The 26,736-nt window shown below is 37.0% G+C and overlaps 1 protein-coding gene across 4 annotated transcripts in view; it reads right to left on the bottom strand.

The window, feature by feature from the left end:
• IBTK (inhibitor of Bruton tyrosine kinase) overlaps window positions 1–19,242 on the bottom strand; it is a 90,810-nt gene extending 71,568 nt beyond the window's left edge. For all 4 annotated transcript variants that reach the window (XM_040474031.1, XM_040474028.1, XM_040474029.1 and 1 more), the window contains exons 1-4: window positions 19,056–19,242; window positions 8,793–9,492; window positions 3,464–3,560; window positions 2,013–2,137 (exon numbers count right to left, since the gene is read on the bottom strand). In XM_040474031.1, the coding sequence (XP_040329965.1) occupies window positions 2,013–2,137; window positions 3,464–3,560; window positions 8,793–9,113 (543 nt within the window). In that variant the 5' untranslated portion in view covers window positions 9,114–9,492; window positions 19,056–19,242. The remainder of the gene's footprint in view (window positions 1–2,012; window positions 2,138–3,463; window positions 3,561–8,792; window positions 9,493–19,055) is intronic.
• Between the last annotated feature and the right edge of the window lie 7,494 nt (window positions 19,243–26,736).

Raw genomic sequence — 26,736 nt, forward strand, 5'->3', positions numbered from 1 at the left:
TACTTAGTAAATTCTGTGAATATGTACACTTATGGTAAGTTATGTATAAAGTCATTATCTCATTTAGCTATTACAAATACCCAGAAAGTCTAAAAACCCAAAATTGTATTCAAATTTGTAATACAAATTTAGCATTTGTAAAGGAAAAAATTTTGAAGCCAGAAATAATACATTTTGTTCAATTTTATCTCCAATCTTAGAATGTCACTCTATATTTCTGACTTCTATTCAACAACCAATACCAGAGTTTAATAAGTTTTCCAACTTTAAAACCTCCGAATTTCTTTTTAAATCTTTATTTTTGAAAGAGTGAGAGACAGAGAGAGAGAGAGAGAGAGAGAGAGAGAGACCATGAGAGGAACAGAGAGAGAGAGAGAGGAAGACACAGAATCCAAAGCAGACTCCAGGGTCCAAGCTGTCAGCACAGAGCCTGACACAGGGCTTGAACTCATGAACCACGAGTCCGTGACCTGAGCCTAAGTCAGATGCTCAATCAATTGAGCCACCCAGGTGCCTCAAAACCTTGAGTTTTGTTTTGTTTTTTTTTTAATTTTTTTTAACATTTATTTGTTATTGAGAGACAGACTGTGAGTAGGGGAGGGGCAGAGAGAAGAAGGAGACACAGAATCTGAAGCAGGCTCCAGGCTCTGAGCTGTCAGCACAGAGTCCGATGCAGGGCTCAAACTCACGGACTGCGAGATCATGACCTGAGCTGACGTTGGATGCTTAGCCAACTGAGTCACCCAGGTGCTCCAAACCTCTTGAGTTGTTTTTTTTTTAAGGAGATAACTAATTACAGCTTTTCACCTTAATTCTCTAGAATATACTGTGCTAAAATTAATAATCTCAGCTAATTCACTTGGTTCTATAGTACAATATCAGCCCCTTTCAGTGGCTAATGGGATTCTCTATATAACTGGTGCTCAGTAAATATTCCTGTAAAACTTGTCTTCTCTTTTCTGATTGTACTTTACACTGTTTTTCTTCCTCTCTAACCTATCCATAATGCTTGCTTCAACCCTCATTCTGTGGTAAATAAAATTCCTTAATCTTTAATCTCTTCACAAAATATTCTCACTTTCTTGCCTTATGTGTTGCTTTCTCCTTAAGTGTACTGTTTCATGTATAAGCCTAACCAAGTGGAATATGCCCATTTCCTCTGTAACATATATATCTTAGGATCAGAAGGTAGTCAGTCTCTGGTTTCCTAATGCCACCATTTCTTCCTTCACTAGCTTAAAAATTCTTGTTCCTGAAAACTCTCAGCTCATGAAAACTACATATATTAATTCATAAAAGGAAAAGAGGTACCTTTTGTAACTGCCCTAATTGTGATCAATCGTCAGTGGCTGCTAATGGGTGGAATAGCATTTTAAGAATTCTGAGGACCTAGTCAACCTCAGGTGAACACACACACACATACACACACACACACACACACACACACACACACACACACACACACTGCATTATAGAAAAAGAGGATTATGTCAACAGTAGCAAAATCCATGGAAGTGGAAGATATCCTTCAGCATAATGAAATAAGCCCAAAGACCAAACCTTCACAATTATATTAACTAAAATTTTATCATTACTTATATTTAGGAACTCAGGTTCCCTCCCGTAAAACTAATAACAATGAGTTTCAATAACACATTCACTTGAGAAACAATGTAAAGAACTCTTAATTTTTGTGAAATGGAAACAAATGCTAGAAAGTCAACAGAAGCTCTACCTTTTTAAAGTTAAAGTAATATCTCTATAGTGCCTTCTAATTTCGAACCCTGCTTGCACAAACATCTCATAGTTTTATGGTATTTATCACAGTCTAGGTAGGATTAAAGCTAACAAAATCTAAAACAGAATTAGTGAAGTTCTATTGATCAATTTGTTTATTAAAATGTTATCATCCTTTCAACAAAGTTAACACAATCTAAATGAAAAAAAATAAACTATCAAACACAATAGTTCTTTTTAATCTCTGAAAGTACTCAAACTATACTTCAAACTACCTGCTTGATATAAACCCCACTCCTGGAGAACAGATCCACCAATTCTGGATGGTGTTTGCTATTCTGGCTTCCATGACCCAGGGTGAAATTTGTATTGTCTCCCCAAGTGTAGACATCTGTAGGATCTAAAATGTAAAACAAATACCAGTTTTAGTTCAATCTATAGATACACTCTACTAATCAGTTTTCCTCAACAGAGACTCTTTACAGGAACTAATTTAACCATCATATTTAGAAAGATGCTGCCAACATTATCACTTACATTATGAAACTATTAACACATTATCTAATTCTAGGAATAGAAACAGAAAATCCAAATCAGCACAGTCCTGTATCAACGTTAGGAATCTAACATTTGTTCCTTGTTTCATTAGCAGTTAGTTTAACTGCCAAATGAGTAAAATGTCACCTGCCATATCCATTTAGTTGCCATGAAAATAATACCTATAGTTATTTAAATATAGGATGTTTATTACATTATATATAATATATAATATAAAGGTTCTAGATGAAGCAAATGTGATATTAGTTACTGTTCCTACAGAAACATTAACTTTTAATAGTTTACTCTTGATAGATGCAAAATCACACTAGTGATCAGGGTAATACCCATTAAACTGGGATAAAAATCACAGCTAAGTTTTAAGTCTTCATTTTTATTTTGGAAGGCGTAAAAATTTTTCAACTAGATCTATAACTGTAACCTGCAATATAGTACCCAAGGTAGAAATAAAAATGAAGAATGTGTCCTTGCTTGTTCACTAGTTAAATGCAAATTATGGAGCGGTTCCATTTAAAACTCTTCTCCTTTTCCACCAATTTCCATTTCCAAAGTTGAAAAGCAAACAAATTGGAGAAATAAGTGAAATCAGAAGGATGTGAGGGTAGAAGAATCACATCCTTTCCCTCTCTACCTCCAGTACTGATGTTACTTTCTGGATGCACATTAATTACAGTAGTTACAATTCCAACCGTCTTCCTACTTAGGCTGTGTTCTTACTCTAACATAGTATAAACTGAAATTGAAAATGCAAAATTAATCAGTGTTCTGAATAAAACCCTAAAATTATCAACCAATATACACCAAAAGTATTTTTACCAAAGTAAAAATTCCTTGCAGATATCCACACACAAATTTTCTCAGGTATTTTTTTTTTTTTAACGTTTATTTATTCTTGAAAGAGAGAGAGAGAGACAGAGAATGAGCTGGGGAGGGGCAGAGAGAGAGGGAGACACAGAATCCGAAGCAGGCTCCAGGCTCCGAGCTGTCAGCACAGAGCTGACACAGGGCTCGAACCCACGAACCGTGAGATCATGACCTGAGCCGAAACCCGAAGTTTAACCGACTGAGCCACCCAGGTGCCCCTTCTCAGGTATTTTAATAAGAACAAAGTTTCATTAAAATTTTCTAAGCTATACCTTAATGGGATATATTTGCGGAATTTTCTTACCAGTAGTTTTGAATACTACATGAGTTGGTCTATCCTTCATTACAAGATCCAAAGCTGACAAGCCTTCTTTGTCTTGAATATACAGACTAACACCATGCTAAAAAAAAAAAATAAAAAAAAAATAAATAAAAAAGAAAGAAAGAAAAATAGAAAACAAATATATATAAATACGTTACCTCCTATGCCCACCCACATTTTTTGCACACACAGAAGAGAACTAAGAAAAATAAGATATCTAATTCTTAGAATATAAAAGAACCAGAAAACATTAAGAAATAAAATAAGTAACATTTAAAATCAAAATGAACTAGATGTGAAAGTTTAACACAGTAAGGCAAGTCTGGTTGCCTAGAATGCCCTAGCTCTGGTCTCTCTGTCTGTGCCTGTCCATGTACACATACACATTATGTATTTAAAGAGCCATGTTCCATATCTAGTCCAGTTAAGGGCTATAAAGATTTCAAGGCAATGACAGAACAGTCATTCTATTAGAATTTACTATTTATATAATGTGATCACCTTGGCCCCATCTCTTTTTGCCTTGAATGTTATTATACCAAGTATTTACATTTAAGACAACTATATTCCTTTATTTTTATATTTCTATTTATATTCCTCTATTTATATTTCTATTTGTGTGATATAGGTTTTCATCTTAGTAACATTTAATTGTGGCTTCTCTAAATCACATATAATTAATGGTATCTTTAAAAAAATCTGAGGATGTGTGTGTATATGTTTTAAGGATGAATTTAAACTAATCTTTAATTTGTATCTTCACAGTTCAAAATCCAACACGAAATAGAACATTTAAAGCAGTTAGCACACCCCTACCCCTATCACCATACTTTTGTCTCTTCTAAAATATGGTGCAAGGGGGCAGGAGGGATAGAAAGCAAGGTTCGATTCATATTATTGTTATTTAACTGTAGTTTTTAAAATATAAAACATTATTTTCAAAAACAACTATTACTATTTGTTGATAGTTTAATAAGACATTCAACTATTAGACTTATCCTTATTTTAACTGGTGCAAGCCATCACAGCCCATCTGTACACACAGTTCACCTGGGTAGTTACAGGCAGAGATGAACTATGAAGTTATTAAACTCTAAGTGTAATATGTTGGAACACTCTGTTTTAGGTTACTTAAGAAAGAGGAATCTCCTCTTACCTTGAAACAATGGATTCCTAATACACTAAAACCAATTCTAAATTCATTGTGTTCTAGATGGTTATAATACTTGATTACATAAGGACTGTCAATGAGCAAAAAAGACTAAAATGAGCTATGAGCTAACCAGTAAAAAAAAAAAAAAAAAAATTTAGATCAGAAATGATCTAAGATCTTAATAAATTTAAAGTTATATGTTACCTAGTATTTTTTTTTAATTAGATATAATTAATCCATATGAGAAGACCTGAGCTTGACCTTTTAAGAGTAACAAAGGTAAGTTCCAAGATAGGGTACTCCAAGCTAAGAATTTAACAAATGGGATCCCAGAAACTGAGATCCCTAGAAAGTTTATTTTGCCAGTTTTATAAATTTTTCTAAACATTATACATACCAACTAGATCTTAGTAAGACTACATACATTTGTATCATTCTAAGTAGCTCCAATTGCATAAGACTACATTTATTTATTTATTTATTTATTTACTTACTTACTTATTAGAGCTCCCTAGATATGGACTCATATTTTCTAATATGCTCATCTTAAATTCTAAAGGTTGTAGGACCAGTGTGTAGTCTATCCTACTTATTTAAAGATCAACTCTTGGGCACCTGGTGGCTCAGTTGATTAAGCATCCAACTCTTGATTTTGGTTCTGGTCATGATCTCACTATAGCAAGATCAAGCTCCACACTGGGCTCCACGCTGGGCATGGAGCCTGCTTAAGATTCTCTCTCTCTCTTCCCCTGCCCCTCCCCAGGTCACATACATATACACACTCTATCTGTCTCTCAAAAAAAAATTTGTTTAAAAATAAAATACAGATCATGCCTCCAAAAGAATAGGTAGATTCATTAGTTTGTTAAATATCATCTAAGTATATACCAGGCTTATAAGCCTGAGCATTTGTTGAGAATATCTACAACAAGGAACAGATGCGCTTTATATAGCTATTCCACTAGAAACCATTGGTAACACTACTGAGATACCTGTCTGCAAATACAGAGAACTGTTTTGACTGTCTTCCTCAAAAACAAAGCATATGATAAAGACTGGCATGCAGATAATTTCCTTGGGAAAAGATCCTAGAAACTGAGGGGCGAGGAAAGTAGATAAAAGGAGGAAAAACCAATACAAAAATGTGTTATCAAGTAGGCCACTGCTAAGGAGGCTTGTGAATGATCCTACCAGGGCATTCCGGAAACCTTATACAATATATCACTGAATAATTCTCCAGTCAAAGAATAAAAGGGCTAAGTGTTTGCCTTCATTAGCAAACAGTTGCTCTAAAGGGGATTTAACTCTCCTGTATTTTTGGTCAGTTATGTATGAATGCCAAGCTCTGGGGCATAAAATAGGGGGCATGCATTAGATGCTAGAAACAAGGTGCAGATTTACACCTACACAAAGCTGCTAGAAGCCTATACACAAAGGTGAGGCCAAAATGACATGAAGTGGTTCAGCAAAAGTATCTGATACACCAATTTTTCCAAACTTAGTTTTCCAACTTAGTTATGAGCTAAGTTGAATGAGTTTAATATGGCTCTCTCACTATTGCTGCCCATATACTGCCAAAAAAGGGAGGATCAAAAGACTATCTTGAGATTATAATTTCCAGTGGGGTAAATTGAGATATACTCTTCTCTCCTTCTTTCAAGCCTATTCTTTAAAGCTTTGGAAGTACATTTGGATAAACTGGCTAGATGTCCTCATACTAGAAAAAACAGAAAAATAACCATTCTCTTATATTCAAAGGACATGGTTTTAACATCAGAAACTAGAATAATTTTAATAAACTGGTCCTGCTACCTAATTATCCTGGAGGAGGGAGGTGGGAAGGTACTTCATATCAGTTCTATTTAGTTTATAATCATTCTATTTGAGTTTAAGGAGATTTGTCTTACTTATAATTTGACAGTGAATTTTATTGTTCTGGTTCATGACTGGTCTATTCTGTGAGGTATCTGATATCCCTTCTAATAAAATATCTTTTACTTAGGTAACCGTAGTTGGTTTCTGTTTCCATGAAATAAGATATCTAATACACCAACACTTATTGTCCCATTTGTTTATTTAATTATTTGGTTTTGGTCTATCTCCTACTAAAATAAAAACTCAAACAAAAAAAAAAAGGATTCTGTCTGTTGTGTTCATTACACATCCCTAGGACCTAGATTAATGCCTGGCACTCATCAGGCACTCAAAAAAAAAAAAAAATTGTTCCAAATACTCTATAAATAGTATAGCATTTAATCCACTAAATCCTATGATTTAGTTCTTCTATTTACAAATAGAAAAAATTAAAGTTTTTCCAGAAAAGTACCATAAATAAACCACCAGTATGAAAGAATGGTATAGCAACAACAGATACAGCAAGACCCTACAAGCATAAACAGTCTTTGCCAGGCACACATCTTGTCATAGAATCAAGGAACCAAAGAAGATATGCATAAAATTCGCTGTCTCTACTCCAGCTTTTGATAGACAAGAGGTTTCTACTGAGGTGGTTGTTGTTGTTGTTGGCAAACAGGAACTGAAAGTATGGGTTTATATTTATTGTACAATTTATCTTGGCAATTAAAAAATCTTACAACTATAAAGTTTTTAATCAATGCAATTTATTTTAAATGTATATTTGTGTATGGTCTCTTTCTGACAACCATAATATCCTAAGGGCTATAGTTGACCAGAAGTAGAACTGACATGAACACTCCTATAACTGCAGCTCTTCCAATTAAACAACATTGAAAGGTCAAAGGACAGAAGAATATGCTAAAAATCAAAATATGCTAAAAATCAAAATGCAGATAGCATGATATGTTGAGACCTGAATACTAAAAGGATAGGAAAGATTTCTGTGGGAAAATTTTATCAGTGGAACACATCCACTGTTAGATACCTATCATTGATCAATAGGGCTCTGATGATAACAAAAGACAGTCAAGCCAAGGGCAAGGAGGCCCAAGGCACAATTTCCTGGCTTCTCTTAGCCAAGGAGAAAAGAATGATTAAGGATTTCTAAAGGAAAATGAAGCCCCAAAGAGAAGGAAGGCCCAAAATTCAAACCAGACGCTATTTCAAACTGAAGCCCCAAATCCTGACACCTGAATAACAACCCCTATGATAACAGAAAATCCAAGGACCCCCTCAACCTTGATGAGACTAGCGGTAATCCAGCTTTCTAGCAGATACTTGAAAACAGCTGAGGTTTTAGAGGTGGGAAAGGGTAAAAGTAGAGCTGATAAAATGCTTTAACTCATACCAACTAGCTTCCTATATAAAATAAGATTAAAGTAAGGGAATTAAACCAATATTCAAACATTTTACATAGTAAGAGGAATTAAATTAGCAAACATTTTTAAAAATCAAAAATAGATGAAGACCCTTAAGCTAAGCTCCCTAATGTGACCAAAAGTTCCCTGAGGATAGGAAGTGTTTTGTTTTTCTCTGTGTCCTCTACAAACATGACAAAATGCCTATACAAAAGAAATTTTTCAATTTTAATATCATGATGTCTGATTTTGAGTTTTTCATGTGCATTCATTAGTGAAATGACATTGAGGTATATCTCAAAACACTTCATTGTTTGGCTATGGAGTACAACACACCTAAATTTAATCTACTTGATGGGAAATTTCAAATAAATTAAGCTGATTCTAATCATTAATGTTTTCACAACTAATTTTATCTTAGCCAAACAAGAAATAAACATACTACCCAAAAACAGTCCCTAAATGTTATATTTCAATAACTAGTACCCTTTTAAAGTAGCTAATAATAGTTACATAAAAAGCATATTTCTTAAGAATACTAAAAGATACATAATACTGATTATAAATGATAAAATGTGTGGGATTTACTTCAAAATAGTATGAGATAAACAAAGTCAGTGGGGACATATAGAACACAAAACTAGCCAACAGTCTATTATATATTGTAAACTTTGGTATATATTTAAAATTCTACATCACAAAAAGTTTAAGTAAAAATATATATGGGATTTGAATTCTAAAGAAGAGTAGTTACAATAGAAAAAAATACCAAACAATTGATAAGAACAAACTCAAATCTTTGGAAAGTAAGTGGAGTCTTTGAAAAAGACTAAGAAAAACATATGCCGGACGAAATAGTTTTAAATAAACAAATGACACTTACCTTCAACAGAGACCAAACACAATCAATATGTCCATAAAAAATGCTTCTGTGCAAAGCTGTCCATCCTGATTCCTTGTCTTTCACCAGCAGATCCACTCCTTTTTCAATAAGCCAATCTAATACTCCTTTCTTTCCACAGGAGGAAACAAGGTGGAGAGCGTTTCTGCCAAAGGCATCTTTGATAGTTGCAGCATTGTAACAATAACTGGAGAGAAAGGCCTTTATCTGGTTTTCATTCCCCTTTGTTACCACAGAAAGGACATCCAAAGCATGTTTCAGGGATCGACACTTTGATGTACAGTCAGGGATGGAAGAATTCATCCTAATTGTTTTTAGACTGCTTAATTTTAGTTCAAGATAGTCCGTTAAGACTAATTTTTAAAAATGAAAAAGCCAAGACAAAACGGTGCTATTCAGAAAGATTTATAGAGAATAAATGACCTTTTAGGATTATAATTTAAACCCTCACGGTAGTAGTATAAAACTATATACCTTTGTACAATTTATTTTGGCACTTTAATCAAAAAATTATAAATAGCTCTATAAAGTTTATATCAAATACAAGTTCTTTATTAAAAAAAAAAAACTTTCCACAGTTTATAAATTATTCCTGGAGTCAAGCACCAAGGGGGAGTGAGGAGGGGAACTCCCCCCTCCACACTGTCTGGTCCTTTTAAATATCCATAATTGCAAGGGTGACCTATAAAAAAAAAGGGAAAGAAAAAGTAAAAAATACAAAATCTACCTCTTGCTCTCCTCAAGTACTTTACAGCCACCTCCATATTTAAGTGCCCCTAATTCCTATTTCAAAAAAAATAAAAGTCTAGCAACTTTTCACCTTCACATCCACAGTATTCTAGAACTATACTAATCATTCTCTCCTCCTTTAATCCAGTCTCCTGTTTAAGGTTAACCTCTGTATCTGTATTCTGGAGTCCACCTCTTTTTGCTTCCAAAAGCTTCATTCCTTCTCCCTTATATTTTTACACTCTTATTAGCTATGTCCCCACAAGCTATAAACACACTTAAATTTACCCTCTTTATAGCAATCCCATCTCAACCTTTACCCCCTAAAATTATTTCATTACTACCACCAGCACAACTCTCTCATCATTTGGTTTTTACTAAGAGCCAGGCACTGTGATAATGTTCTCTCTGCCTAGAAAGTCTCTACTATAAGAGGAGATAATAATTAAACATCAGGTATCAAAACAACTAGGTATCAACCTGGAAAAAAAAAAAAAAAACTTTACATACTTACTTTATACCTTACACCAATATAAATTCCAGATGAGTCAAAGACAAACATATAAATACCATAAAAGCACTAGAAGAGCATGGGTGACTCTTTTTTATAATTTCAAACAACCAAAAGTCCTTTCTACCTATGATCTGAAATTCAAAAGGTATAAAAGATTAATACATTTAATCAGTTTAAAACCTACATTAAAACAAGAAAGGAGAAAAAAACCTCAAAGAATATAACATTACTCCAAAAAAAGAAAAAACAGGAAATTTATTTTATTTAAAAAAAATTTTTTTTTTAATGTTTATTTACTTTTGACAGAGAGAGAGAGACAGAGCATGAGCAGAGGAGGGGCAGAGAGAGAGGGAGACACAGAATCTGAAACAGGATCCAGGCTCTGAGCTGGCAGCACAGAGGCTGATGCAGGGCTCAAACTCACAGACCGTGAGATCATGACCCGAGCCGAAGTTGGACGCTCAACCGACTGAGCCATCCAGGTGCCCCAAAAACCAGGAAATTTAGACAGATTTTAAAAATGAGACTCATCTCACTAAAAAAAAAAAAAAAAAAAAAAAATGCAAATTGAAACTAAACTGAGATACCATGCAACAACATGGATGGATCTACATAGTATAATACTACGTGAAATAAGGAAGTCAGAAAAAGACAAATACTATATGATTTCCCTCATATGTGGAATTTAAGAAACAAAACAAATGAACAAAGGTGGGGAGAGAGACAAATCAAGATAACAGAGTTAATCACGGAGAAAAAATTGACGGTAATGGGGGGATGGGTTAAACAGGTGATGGGATTAAGGAGTGCATTTGTCAGTGATGAGCACGGGGTGAGTCACAGAATTGTTGAATAACTATTTGTATACCTGAAACTAATACACCAGTGTATGTTAACTAACTGGAATTAAAATAAAAACTTAAAAAAAAAAAAAAAAAACTATGAGATACCATTTTTTATCTACCAGAATAGCAAAGGTTGGTATTACTATGTACTGACAGGATTGTAAGAAAATAGGTTCCCTACCCCATTACCAGTGAGAATATAAACTTATACAATCTCTTTGGAGAGCAATTTACTAGTATTTATGAAAATGTAAAGTGTACACTTTTTTCTAACCCAAGCAATTTTACTTCTAGGAATTTATCTTAGAAAAATATATCCATGTGTGAAATGGCATAAGTATAGGATTATTACTGAGTCACTGTTTGAAATAGTAAAGTGTGGAAAAAAACCTAGTTAGAAGTAATTATGTTATGTCCATGCAACAGAATAGTATTCATGTATGAAAAAAAACAAAGTAGCTATATATTTACTGATATGAAATAATCTGCAATATATACTTCAAAATGTTTTTTAAAATGTGAAGTATATGTAATATCATTTGTGGAAAAGATGTATATGTATTTACATGTTCATGCTTGAAAATGCATGGAAGAAGTCTAGAAGAATACACAAAAGAATGGTTCCTCTGCAGAAGGGCACCAATGGTTGGAGTCAGAAATGAAAGGCAGACTTTACCTGCATTTTACTAGGAACCACTTTTAAACGCTTCACCATGTGCATGAAAAGCTATTCAAAAATAAACATCTAAAAATATACATAAATGCTAATATATTGATTAGAGAGGATATAGAAAATACAAAAAAAAAAAAAAAACAAAACAACTCAGCCACCATATAAGAGCCTCTAGCTTCCTTTTTTTCCAATATGCTACCCTGTCTGCTTTGCCCCATTCAGATCTGGAGAAATGAAATACTATTTGTAAACTATCTGACGAACTACTATTCTTCAGTTTCTTTACTTCATGTTAGAAAACTACTGATATATTAGAAATTTTATACCTAGAGTGGACTACTTTACAATCAACATTTCTCCATCATCTTTTTATCAACTCCTAATTTTTTTTTTCAGTATTTTTGTCCTCTGGATTTTTTTTTAATCTCTGGATTATAAGTAACTAATCAATCCATTTCATAATGGCTATATTTTAAAGATTTTATAATAGAAATTCTAGGGGCGCCTGGGTGGCGCAGTCGGTTAAGCGTCCGACTTCAGCCAGGTCACGATCTCGCGGTCCGTGAGTTCGAGCCCCGCGTCGGGCTCTGGGCTGATGGCTCAGAGCCTGGAGCCTGTTTCTGATCCTGTGTCTCCCTCTCTCTCTGCCCCTCCCCCGTTCATGCTCTGTCTCTCTCTGTCCCAAAAATAAATAAACGTTGAAAAAAAATTAAAAAAAAAAAAAAAAAGAAAAAAAAGAAATTCTATGTACATTCTCTTCTCCAAGGTATCAAACTATCAAAAATACTTAATAGAACAAACAATCCTACAATTTGTATGGAATCACAAAAGACCCCAAATAGCCAAAGCAAGAGAGAAAGAACAAACCTGAAAGCATCATGTCCCCTGATTTCAAACTATATTACAAAACTGTAGTAATTAAAGCAGCATGACACTGGCATACAAAGAAACACATGCATCAGTGGAACAAAGTAGGCCAGAAATAAGCCCACGCATAAATGGTCAATTAACTAACAACAAGGAACCAAGAATATACGATGGCAAGAGGAGTCTCTTCAACAAATGGTGCTGGGAACTGGACCCCTATCTTAAACCATACCCCAAAATTAACTCAAATGCATTAAAGACTTAAATGTAAGAGCTGAAACCATAAAACTCCTAGAAGAAAACACAGGCAATACACTCTCTGACATAGGTCTTGGAGAGGATTATTTTAATCTGACACCAAAAGCAACAAAAGCAAAAAAATCAACAAGTGGGACCACATCAAATCAAAAAGCTTCTGCACGGCAAAACCATAAACAAAACCATAAACAAAATGAAAAAGCAACCTACTTTATGGGAGAAAAATTTTTGGAAATCATACATCCGAGGGGCATCTGGGTGGCTCAGCTGGTTAACTGTCTGTCTCTTGGGTTCAGCTCAGGTCATGATCTCAAAGTTCATGAGTTCAAGCCCCACATCTCTGTTAGTGCAGAGCCTGCTTGGGATTCTCTGTCTCCCTCTTTCTCTCTGCCCCTACACTGTTCACTCTCTCAAAAAAACTAAATAAACTTAAAAAAATCAGATATCTGATAAAGAGCTATAATTTATATAAATATCCAAAGAATTCATACAGTTCAAGAGCAAAAAACCAAACCATCGGATTTAAAAAATGAGCAAAAGATCTAAACAGACAATTTTCCAAAGAAGACATACAGATGCCCAACAGGTACATGAAAAATTGCTCAATATTGCTAATCATCAGGGAAATGCAAATCAAAACCATAATAAAATATCACTTCACTCCTGCTAGAATGGCTACTATCAAAAAGATAAGAAATAACCAGTATTGCCAAGGATGTGGAGAAAAAGGAACCCCTGTACACTATAGGTAGAAATATAAACTGATACAACCACTATGGAAAATAGTATGGAGGTTCCCCCCAAAATTAAAAATAGAACTACCATATGATCCAGCAAATCCACTTCTGGCTATTTATGCAAAGAAAACAAAAACACGAACTTGAAAAGATATATGTACCCCTATGTTCACTGCATAGTCAAGATAAGGAAACAACCTAAGCATCCATCAATGGATAAATGGATAAAGAAGTTATACACACACACACACACACACACACACAAAGAAATATTACTGAGTCATTCATTAAAAAGGATGAAATCTTGCCATTTGCAACAACATGAATGGACCTCAAAGGCATTATGCTAAGTGAAATAAGTCAGAGAAAAGTAAATAGCATGACTCTTTCATGTGTGGTTATCTTAAAACAAAAACAAGCTCACAGATAGAGAACAAATTGGTAGTTACGGAATTGGGGGGGTGGGGGGACAGGGACAGAAATGGATGAACCAGTTGTTTGCTTTTTCTTGTTTTAAATAAACTGAATAAATTTTAAAAATAAAACAAATTCTCCAAAATACTTTTTTTCATTTTAATTTTTTAAATATACACTTTGAATGACAAAGAAAAACAGTTATAAGAAAGTTATTTAGAGAGACACATATGAGTTTACTATACGTGTAGGGAAAACTGTGCACCATAGACAGGTACGAAACATCGCCAATCTGCACTTTCCACTCCCATTTCAAACCACACACTAAGAATAAGAAGTCCTAAATCTAACTGGTTCTTCGCTATTCTGACTTCCCCATCTGGAGATGACAGTAAAGAATTAGAGTACTTCTAGTCCCTTCTAGTTCTAGTTCTGTTTCTACTGGTCTGCATGTTTTATAATTTGATATAGGCTTTCTAACATCCCACCTTAAAGTGCTGGTGTCAAAAGCAAAGCATTTTGTAGTTAGTTAACATAAAGAAAAAGGCGCCAAAGCCTGAAGTGTTTAAAATGTGAAAACTGGAAAATAAGCTATATGGCAAAATAGTCACTTGTAGTTAATTTCATTCTTTTGAGGCTCTAAAATTTTTCCACCTTTGCATTTTCAGTGCATTCATAATACCTGAAAAGAACTACTTACCAGCAAATACCTCACACACTACACAAAAGAATTAAGGTATAACAGAAGAAAATTCCCTAATATGTTGCTATATATAAACATTTTAATGGAAAAAAAAGAAATATCAAATGCAAAAATGGAAGCATACTAAAATATATGGAGAAACATACAGAATACTAACAACATAAATAAGGAAGTGACTAAGAGCTAATGTTTCTTAGCGTCTTACATATTTGGATTCAAATATAGCAATGCCAGCTGTTACCAGTTATGTAACTCTAAAAATTACATAATCTCTCATTTCTTCATTTGAAAATGGAGACAATGTCACCAACCTCACAAGGTTACTGTAATAATAAATGAAACTACTAAGCACTGTACCGGGCAGTTCAACAAACAGGCGTCCAACAAATAGCAGCTTTCATTACTATTATTTCTTCAGTAACAAAAGGGTAACAAATTTAATCTCAAAATTCATGTTTGAACTTCACTGTCTCTGCTACCTGGTTCCCATGCATACTTCTACAATTAAACCACATATACTAAGGTTACCAAAATGACTTCCAAATTGCTAAATCTTTAAAGATTCTTTCTGTTCTTACTTGACTCCCCTGCTTTTGAGTCATTAACACTGCATTCTCCCAAGGTATCTAGAAAGGGATACTGAAAGCATAGGGAATTACTGAAACATTTAAGCATGGGCTCTCTCTCACCACATCTTCCAAAGACTTTGTCACCTCCCCTTACCTTCGCATGTTGGCCTTCAGTCTTCTTTTCCTTTCTACTTCATACCGTCCGTGGATAATTTCAATTTCTTTCTAGTTTTTAACTGTAACCTACATGCTCATAATTCCCAAATCTGTCTCCTACCCTCACATCTCTCCTAAATTCCAGGCCCGTATTTCCAATTACCAGTGTAAATGTTATTTATGCATTCAACAAATGCTTACTGAAGGCAAAGAAAGCAAAGGAAATATTTATTAAGCATCTAATATGTACTGGACATCTTACATCACAGAGAGGTTAATTAAGTAAGCCATGAGAATCATTGCACCAATAAAAGAGGAGTTAGAACTCAAACACAGATCTGTTTAACAGCAAAGTTCAAGCTATTTCTACTACAATACACTGCCTCTCCAGTGTAGGAATACAAAATAAATACGGCATGTATATTTCAGATAAAATGATAAAAGTACAGGCTCACGGATAATACTTAAGTGAAACTATAGCTCATTTAACATCTGTATTGAATGAGCAAAATTTATTACCTATCATAGTCTCTACCATCAAAGGGTCACAGTTTGATAGAGACTGATTTTTTTTAAGGAATAAAAACATATTATTATAAACCTGGTAAAGATAAAAACAAGTGAATCATAGGAATAAGGAGTTGACGAGAGACATAGGGAAAATTTCCCATATTAGGATGAGCACAGGTTTCCCTGATAAATTCAGGGTAGGTGGACATTCAAGGCAGAGGGAACAGTAAATATAAATAAAAGCATTAGAATCATTTTAGTCTATCCTGAAAATTCCAAGTAATTCAGAAAACAGAAAAGAGTGAGGCCTAACATATACACAAGGATGGACCAGATTATGTAGACAGTCTTATGTGCCCTTCTTTGGGATAAAGAAAATGTGCAATTCAGAGACACATTTAGATATTTAAGCTCTTGAATTGACAAGATATGGTAATAACTCCCAGGTTTCTGGCCTGATTATACATAGGGCAGCCAAGCAGAGTTAAGGGGTAAAACTTTGGAAATCAGAAAAACAAAACAAACTTAAAGAAAGCAACAAATAAAAATTGAAGGTAGAAAGTTATTTTACACGTGAGTATTATGAAATGCTGATAGAAAACTGAGTTGGAGGAGTATAGCTAGCTACAGGCAATTGTTCAGTCTTAAGAATTGGCCCACCACAAAAGGTGTTAGCCAGCAGAGGATGAGCCCTTAACGAAGGTCATAATCGTTCCACTTATCCTTGGTTAGGAGTTTAGGTGTCTTCCTAAAACACAAATCTGATCATGCCATTCTCCAAACCCAGTATCTCTATTTCACGTAAGGTTAGCCTTGTGATCTCAGGAAGAGGATATCAACTGAGTCTAGAGACCATGTAAAATTCAGACTCTAAATTCAGAACATCTGGCTCAGCTAGTAACCCAGGTACATCACTAACTAAATGATCCTAGGCACGTCACAATTTCCTAAGCTTCGATTCTCTCATTTGGAAAAAGGGGATAACAACTATTTCCCGAGTTGTTCTGAAAAATAAATGAGACAATTCATTCATATGTAAGCACCCAACAAATATTTAAGAGGAAAAAAAAGGGAGGAAACAGGACATTATTGGTAAGGAGGTCGGAAAATGGCATAACTATATTAGAGTCCTTTCTGCTTGGAATCTTTTTCACCCAAACTTTTACAAGGCTGCTTAACATGCCATGGCTTACAGAGTGTCTACCACCTTTTGAACTTTCATATGGACAACCATGGTGCGTCACATAAATTTCAGCCTCATACTGCCCCTTGCTACATGAGCACCTTCATTTTACAATGAGGAAATTTATGTGAAAGTTTAAGTAGTCTATACTCTAGATTCCCCCATTCTACTCTACCCAAACTGCTCTCTCAAAATGCAGTTAGGAAGTCTTTAATGAGAAGTAGAATAGTGTAGTAGAAAAAAATTACCCTTATTTGTAGCCATAAGAATTGGGTTCCTGCTATCTAAAACCTTGGCCAAATAACTTAATCTCCCTATTCCAGTATCTCCATCTGCAAAATAGATGATAATAACTTGCCCTGTTAGTATGTACCTTGCCTACACAAAGATTTTAAGTTCTTTTGGGGTGGGGGGAGACTACTGTATTTCTTTATATTTCTTACTATATATATGTGTGTGTGCAATATATATATAGTATATATACTTAAACATATATACAAGTATACACACACACATATATTCAATAAGCAGGTTTATTGGTAAAAACACTAACACTAAAACATCTTCATTTTAAACTTATATATATATTAAAATAACTTACAAAGCTACAAATTATAACTCATAATTGAAGAGTCATAAACATCTTTAATTCCTTGTGTTAAGTCCTGAAAAGAGTTCACATAACAATTTTAAAACACAAGCACTTACTCCTTTAGGAAATTAATAATTTTGCTTTATCAATATTACATTTTAGTCTAACATTTTCTCAAATATTCTCTTGGTACAAAAAATAGGAACTTGAATACTTTATCAGTGTTTCACAACAGAATAATTGCCCAATTTTAGGGGGCAGGCACATCTCTACATGTGGCAAAAAGTCACTGACCTATTAATAATAACAAACTTTGATACCGTTTATAATAATAAGCCAAGTAATACTGAGCTCCTTTATGTAATAGGTAAATCCATTTATGGCCTATGGAACTTTATATGGTCCTAAAGCATAATGAGAGTAAAAGAATGTATTAAGTTCCTTCATAGAATTTAGGATACTAAGAGCCCTCAATGCAAGGTTGTTGTTGTTGTTTTTTTTCATTAAATAAAGGAACAGCCATTTTTAAAAATTTCTTGAGGTAAATTCTGCTTTGGCTAAAGTTTCTACAAATATCTGTAATAAGTTCTTTTTAGAAAACAGATCTTTCTGTCTTCATCTAATCTATACCAGTTTCTAAAACCAATTAAAAATCAAGGAATTGAAAACAGAAAAAGGAGTGAGAAGAACAAGTGGCTATACAAGAATGTGAATTGGTACATTATGGGTAAAGAAACACAACCACTCATAAAAGTCACATTCTTTCAGTAATTCTATAAATATCGAATTTCGAACGCTCTACTTCGAAGCATGGAGCGGCGGAAAGGGGCGGGAGTGCTATACCAATTTCTGCTTCCTAAAAAGAAACCCTGAGGTTTTATTAATATGTTGGAAAACAGTAGCCAAGGATGTCTGCTGAACTAAAACTATTTAGAACCGGACAAGACACAAGAATAAAAAGCCTCTATCGTCTCTGTCTCCCCCACCCCCAAAAGAACCGGTCCCTTTTCACCGGTCTTGACTATAGTCAATTCACACAGAACTTCACAGTTAGTATCCCCAAAGTGGACTAAAACTATGTGACCCCCAGGAAGGGATAATGCTTCAAGGAATGGCTTCAAATTCAAGGCTCCCAGGGAAGTGATACCGGCAACTATGTGAAACTAGCAAGGCAGCAACGCTGGAGGGCGTGTCAGGCCCAGCAACGTAGCACTTTGCTGAACAGACCATTCATTAGCAGAGCCACGCTGCGGGGAGGAGGGCGCTCTGACACCGGCCCCACGGCCCGCTTAGCGCCGTCTTACACGAAGTGCGTCAGTCTCGGGGCCACTGGGTCTCTTCCCCGCGGTCCATCCGCGCCACTGGCGTCCCCAGTACCCCGCACCCTCTGGAAACTGAATACTGTCCCATCGCCCCCCCGCCACCCCCCAGGCTGAAGAGACGCCGTCGCCTAAACCCGCTCCGCACGGGGGAGCCGCGCTGAGCACTCCCTCACCAGTCGCTAGATGAAAGTACGCCGGTGGTCTCCGCGAGACGGACACACAGTAGCGCAGGGACTCATCCTTAGTGAAGACAACAGGAGAAACCGAACGATGCCAGGGGGAGGCTGGTCCCCACGCACGGGAAAGCTGTGGAGGCGACTGCAACCACAGCCGCGACTACAGGCACGGGGAAGGGGGCAGGGGGGGGGAAAAGGCCGGCGCGGGCGGGACCCAGGAATAAGACGGGCGTTGATTGGCTGTGGCTCGTGTATGCCTCATGAGGATTGGCTGGTGTTTGCTCAGAAGGCCTCGCGTGGCAGCACCTAAACTGTGGCCTTTCCCGGGAATCCGAAGGGAACATGACCCCCCGGCCTTGGGATTATCGGCGCAACCCGGAGGTGGGGAAACATAGCAGTTGGGGACTCTCGGCCAACAGGCCAACAGCGGTGGTGGAAATGTCTCTTGCAGGGTCAGCCATGGCCTAGGCAGAAATGTCAGCTGCAGCCCTGGAATTCAGGATAAACCCCGGTGCGGCGAGGGCCCTGGAGACCTGGCGGAATGCCTTGGGCAGCCGGTCACCACGCAGCAGAAGCCAAAAGCGGAGGCATCTTGCACAGAAGAGTTCTTCCGTCCACCCAACGATGGGGTCATTGGAAAGCCAAAGTCATTGTCTCGCTCAGAGACGCATCCTTGCCCTTTCCTGCCCGTTTCTACATTCAGATTATCTAAGAGTCACTCCCTTGGTCTGAATGCTTCACTGACTTCTTAGATCGCTACTGTGGGACTTGCTGCCCGTTAGGGTCGCGTCGCTTTTGTGCCTGACCTCCAGGCTCACACTCTGCTCTCCCCCACTTAACTCTGCATCCAAGGCCGGTTTTAAAAGTGGCGGAGTGGAAAAAGAGAGAGAGAGAGAGAGAGAGAGAGAGAGAGAGGAAAGAAAGTAGCAGTCTTAGGAAGAGGAGGAGGAAACCGATGCTAGGATACCAAGTGGGAAAACACTGCTGCCAAATGTCTCATACAGTAGGCATTCAGTAAATGTTCAAGGAGGGGTAGTTTGACTCAGAACAAACAACACTAGCAGTTAGGAGTTGGCTGTACGGCTTTGCCACGTTGTCAATTCTACACGCCACTCTTTCTTCCATCTGTAAAACCAAGTTGGACTAGATGTCATTTCAGCTCTACTCTCTTTGTAGCTGGTTAGTGAGGGGAAAGGGTGAATAGCTCTCCTGCTGCCCTTCCCAATACAATGTTCTTTCTTTGCCCTTATTCTCATTTCCGACTTTGAGGTAACAAAAACCAGTTAGTAATGTAAAAATTAAGTGATTTGAAAATAAGCTATATATGAGGACTTTTATATTAATGAACAAAGAAACCAGTAATGAAAAGAATAATGTAAGTAAATGTATAGACCTGACATGAATTCAAATCTTTTCTCTCTTATAGATGTAAAGCAAGTTAATTAGCTTTTCTGAAGGCTCACTTTCTTCATTTGTAAAATAGGATCAGTAATGCATTTTAGAAACAAAAATACATTCACATTTGTGGAAAATGTAGTTATATAGATATAGATAGAGTGGCTAGTACTTCATGAATAATCTTACTTTTATAAATCAGAAGGTATTTTTAGGGGCCCCTGGCTGGCTCAGCTGGGAAAGTATGTGACTTTTGATCTGTTTGTGAGTTCAAGCTCCACACTGGGTGTAGGGATTACTTACAAACAAAATCTTAAAAGAATAAAAAGTATTCCCATAGCAGCAGAGTTATTCCAAAAGTCATTCATTCATTTTAACAATTACCAAGTGCAAGCACTGGAGATCCAATAGTGAGAGAAAACACATATGGACCTGGATAATCCCAATGTAAGAATAGATTGCAACCTTTACAAGTACTACAAAGAATACTATCAATTTAATCTGACTTCTCAAAGAAGTGACACTTGAACTATGATCCCAGGAATAAGTAGGAGATAACTAGACAAAGCAGAAAAGAAGGAACATTCCAGTCCAAATGATGTAGAATTCTCATTCCCCTGGAAAATTGAATGCTTTCACAGATACTGGTTATTTGCAAGAAATATTGAAATATTGAAATAATTGCAAGAAATTGTGCAAATGAAATACAATTAAGTGAAAAATGCATTGCAGATACTGTTAGGGGAGGAAGAGATCAAAACTAGCCATTTTGTGAGGATTTTTAAACATTTTTGTTTGTGTTTACACGTAAAAGAAAGAAGAGACAGCAGGATACCAATGATTATCTCAGTGTGGTGAAATTAGGGGTGATTCTTAATTTCTGTCACTTTGAATTTTATAATTTATTTTTCCTTGCAATAATTAAATGTTGACTTAAAAAAAAAACAAATTTGCCCCAAACAATGGGCTAGAATTTCTGAAGCAGACTTAAAGCAAGAAATAAATCTAGAGATGACCTTAGAAAATTGCAGTGACGTAGACATGGAGGAGAATAGCTCAGGTATCAGGAATAGAGTTTGAGATGAGGCCAGAATAGAGCACTACAGAAATATTTTTTAAACAACACAGCATTTGCAGTACTCCCTAAATGTCATTGTTCCAAAATAAATTAATAGTGCTCTCCTTCATAATCAAAATGCGTTGTGCTATCGTTCAAGTTGTATATAGGCAATGCTGCCAGTGCTGCTCCTGCTTCAGCTGGTAACCTAAGAATGTTAGAACTTGTATAGTTCCATTGGATCAAAACCCAAACCTGATTAGGTTCTGCAAGAATGGTTATTACTGTAGGAAGGTCAACAGTGCAGCTGACCTAGAGATGACTGGAACCTTATGGTTTGGCCCTATTCTCTTCTGCTCCAGACCATTTTCCATGTGAGAATGCTTGGCCAGCCACAGCTTTCTGACACATACCTCAGCTTTTCCATTAGGGAAGACAGCACTGTGCCCTCTGCCTCAAGCACGAAAATTCCAGGGTCCCTGATGGGTTCATATTGGCTCAGTTTAGGTGAAGAGTCAAGGGTATGATACTTGATGGCCTCTATGAGAGTCACCTTCAAAGCAGAATAATGAATAGCTCCCCCAAAGAGGGCAGGGGGCAGGGCAGACAAGATAATAGACAAGTAAGGTGTTTCTATACTATTAGATCCAGGGAATATTGCTCCGGCTACATTCTTTCTACTCAATGATTATCCTTCAAATCCTCATGTAGAAGAGGCTACCTCCTTAAAAATCTGTGAAGCCATCCCTGATGCACCTTCCTAACAGTTATCGCCTCCTCTCTACTACTTCTATAACTTATTCACGTTATTGTGTCACACTATATTATTCTTAGATTTACTATTTTACAGTGGATGCAGTAAAGGCAAGGGCTACAGAGACATACTGCCCGAATACAAAATTTGACTCCTCTTCTTAGTAGTTTTGATACCTTAGGCAAGTTACATAACCCATCTAGGTCTCTGTTTCCTCATCTCTAGTTTGTTCATAAAGTTCTTATGAAGTGTAAATGACATATCTGTAAATTTCTCAGTAGAGCTCTTAGCCCTTAACGAAATTGACCTATCTCCACTCTTCTGGTTGTATTTGTGGGAGAGCATTTGATGGGTGGGATGGGGAGAAAAGGAATGACCCACAAGATGGCAGTATTTGAATAGAACTTTAGAACTGTATAGGCATGAAAGCAGAGTCCACCAATGAATCTGAAACTTTAAGGCAAATACTGGAGAAATTCAAGGCAAATTTAAAGCCTACACGAAACAAGCAAATCTGTGAGAAAGCAACCTTATAAACTTGGCAGGCTTAGCATCATTTCATAATCAGGACAATCTGAACTCCCTAAATGCTCTCTCCCCTTTACGTGACTAAGAATTTGTAGTGTTCCTTTCTTACAATTGCTTCCGTTCCTTCTTTACCTAACTACTTAATCAAATCAAGCTGTTAACACCACTGCTTCCTTTTTTAAAAAAGGAGAAGAAAAGCAAGTTTGATTTAAAATGGCAGAGTGAGGGGCGCCTGGGTGGCGCAGTTGGTTAAGTGTCCGACTTCAGCCAGGTCACGATCTCGCGGTCCGTGAGTTCCAGCCCCGTGTCGGGCTCTGGGCTGATGGCTCAGAGCCTGGAGCCTGTTTCCGATTCTGTGTCTCCCTCTCTCTCTGCCCCTCGCCCGTTCATGCTCTGTCTCTCTCTGTCCCAAAAATAAATAAACGTTGAAAAAAAAATTTTAAATGGCAGAGTGGGCACATGATACAACGTTCTCTTCGTGCCATAAATCCCTAGACCTGGCAGAAAAGACATATTTTAAAAGCTTAAATTCAAAAGTGCATTAGAAAATAAGAAGTTTAGCTGTTGATGGCCCAGAACTTAGAATTTCCCAGAACTTATGAGAATGGATTGGACAGAAGAAAGGAGTAACAGCCCCAAACAAGACAGAACTGCTATAAAAGGTAATAGCACCAAAATGTCTTCCTCATCTTAAAGTATTTTTTTAATGTTTATTTATTTTTGAGAAAGAGTGAGATACCACAAGTGGGGGAGGGGCAGGGAGAGAGGGGGACAGAGGATCCAAAGTGGGCTCCGGGCTGAAAGACAGCAGACAGCCTGATGCCAGGCTCCCGAGATCATGACCTGAGCTGAAGTCAGACACTTAACTGACTGAGCCAGCCAAGCGCCCCAAAAGTGTTCCTCATCTAGAGGTGACTATTGGGGGCAGGAAAGGGGTCCAGACTAAGCCACAAGGTAAATAACTGGAGTCTCACAGCAGGAGAAAGTGAGCCAACTGAAGCTCCTCATCCCCCTATCCCATTGTGACAACAGGGTATCTGTCTCTAGATAGAATACAGGACCTTCAGTTTAATAGATTGGACAGTGTCCATGTGTCTAGTAAAACCTGGAACAATCAGGAAGCTCTTAAACACAGAACACCAGTCTCTAGCTCTTCCTGTTCAGCAGCATGCCCCACCGCTTCCTCATACATCTAAAGAAAAGACAGATATACAGGCGCTGGTCACAGGTCTTACTCCTTGCCCAGAGTGTGCAACAAATTAAAAAGAAAAAAGAATCTCAAGTACACAGATGAGCACAGAAGCAAGAATTGCCAAATATTCGAGGAAAGCTAACATCCTGAGAGACAAATTTACAAATCCAAGAAGCTCAGCAAACCTCATGCAGAATAAATACAAAAATAACTATGCCTAGGGGCGCCTGGGTGGCGCAGTCGGTTAAGCGTCCGACTTCAGCCAGGTCACGATCTCGCGGTCCGTGAGTTCGAGCCCCGCGTCAGGCTCTGGGCTGATGGCTCAGAGCCTGGAGCCTGTTTCCGAGTCTGTGTCTCCCTCTCTCTCTGCCCCTCCCCCGTTCATGCTCTGTCTCTCTCTGTCCCAAAAATAAAATAAAAGTTTAAAAAAATAATAAAATAAAAAAATAACTATGCCTAGAAACATCATAGGCAGGGGCAGCTGGATGGCTCAGTTGGTTAAGCGTATGACTGACTCTTGATTTCAGCTTAGGCCATGATCTCACAGTGCCTGGGATCGAGCCCTGAGTGCTGAGAGCCTGCTTGGGATTCAATCTCTCCCTCCCTCTCTGTCCCTATTCTGCTCCTGCTCTCTCTCTCTTTCAAAATAAATAAATAAACATAAAAAAACCCATCATAACCAAATTGCTTAAAACCAATCATAAAGAGAAATCTCAAAGCATTCAGAGAAAAAAAATGAAATATTACATAAAGAAAGAATGATTTGAATCACCATGGATTTCATACAGTACCTGAAGCTGACAGTAAATCGATACCTTTAAAGAGCAAAAGAAAAAAGCTATCAACCCAGAAAATCTTCCACAATAATGAAAGCAAATGGAGATGTTTTCAAAGAAATAAAAATTAAGAAAAAGAGCAGCTATTGGAAGTGTCCCCACAAGAAATGTTAAAGAAAATTCTTCAGTCTGAAGGCAATGTTGCAGATGGAAACTACAAATTTCAGTAAGGAAGGAAGAATATGAGAAATGGAAAACACTCAATGAAATAAAGTCAATCCCCATGACAGGCATACCTCAGTGATAACTCAGGCTCACTCCTAAACCACTTCAATAAAGCAAATACCACAATACGACAAATACCACAAAAAGTGAGCCAAATACTTTTTTTGATTTCCAAAACATATAAAAGTTACGTTTACACTATACTGCAGTCTATTAAGTATGAAATAACATTATGTCTAAATATTAAAAAATATATATACATACCATAATTTATAAAATACTTTCTTGGGTTCCTGACTGGCTCAGTTGGTAAAGCATGCAACTCTTGAGCTCAAGGTCATGAATTCAAGCCCCATGTCAGGCATAGAGCTCCTTTAAAAAAAGTAATAAAATAAAAAAATACTTTATTGCTACAAAGTGCTAACCATCATCAGATCTTTCAGCAAGTTGTAATCTTTTTGCTGGTGGAGGCTCTTGCCTCATTGTTGATGGCTACTGACTGATCAGGGCGGTGGCGGCTAAAAGTGAGGATGGCTATAGCAATTTCTTGAAACAATTCAACAATGAAGTTTGCCAAATCAACTGACTCTTCCTTTCACGAATGATTTTTTCGGTAGCGTGTGATGCTGTTTGATAGCATGTTACCCACAGTAGAATTTCTTCCAAAACTGAAGTCGGTCCTCTCAACCCTGCCACTGCTTTAGCCAACTAAGTTTATGTAATATATTCTGAATCCTTTGCTGTCATTTCAACAATCTTCAGCATCTTCACCAAGAGGAGATTCCATCTCAAGATACCACTGTCTTTGCTCATCCATGAAAAGCAACTCCTCATCCCTTTAAGACTGATCAGGAGATTGCAGCAATTTGGTCACATCTTCAGGCTCCACTTCTTGTTTTAGTTCTCTTGCTACTTCCACCACATCTACACTTACTTAACTCTCTCAAACTCATCCACCAAGGCTGGAATCAATTTCTAACCTCCTGTTCATGTTACTATTTTGACCTATTTCTATGAATCATGCAGGTTCTTCACGGCATCTAGAATGGTGAATCCTTTCCAGAAGATTTTCAATTTACTTTGCCCAGATCCACCAGAGGAATCACTGTCTATGGCAACTATACTTGCATGAAGTGTATTTCTTAAATCATAAGACTTGGATGTCAAAATGATTACCTTGGTCCATGGGCTACAGAACGGATGCTGTGTTGGCAGACATAAAAACAACATGACAACAAGAATCTCGTGGTGGCACATCTCCATCAGAGCTCTTGGGTGACCCGGTGCGTTATCCATGAGCAGTCATATTTTGAAAGAATCTTTTTTTTCTGAGCACTGGTCTCCACAGGTGGGCAGCACAGATGTGCTGTCATTCAGGATCTGTTGTTCCAGTTGTAGAGCACAGGCAGAGTAGATTTAACATAATTCCTAGGGGTCCTAGGGTTTTAAGAATGGCAAATGAGCACTGGCTTCAGCTTAGTCATCAGCCCCTAACAAGAGAGTTGGCCAGTCCTTTGAAGCCTGGAAGGCAGGCATTGACTTCTCTCTAGCTATAAAAGTCCTAGACGGCATCTTCTTCCAAAAGAAAGCTGTTTTGTCTACGTGGAAAATCTGTTGTTTTGTGGAGCCACCTTCATTAATTCTCTTAGCTAGAACTTTGGGATAACTTGCCGCAGCTTCTACATCAGCACCTGCTACTTCAGCTTGCACTCTGATGTTATGGGTACGGCTTCTTTCCTTAAACTTCATAA

Source organism: Herpailurus yagouaroundi, unplaced genomic scaffold (assembly GCF_014898765.1).
Source record: "Herpailurus yagouaroundi ecotype Mexico unplaced genomic scaffold, PumYag 139, whole genome shotgun sequence".
Lineage (NCBI taxonomy): Eukaryota > Metazoa > Chordata > Mammalia > Carnivora > Felidae > Herpailurus > Herpailurus yagouaroundi.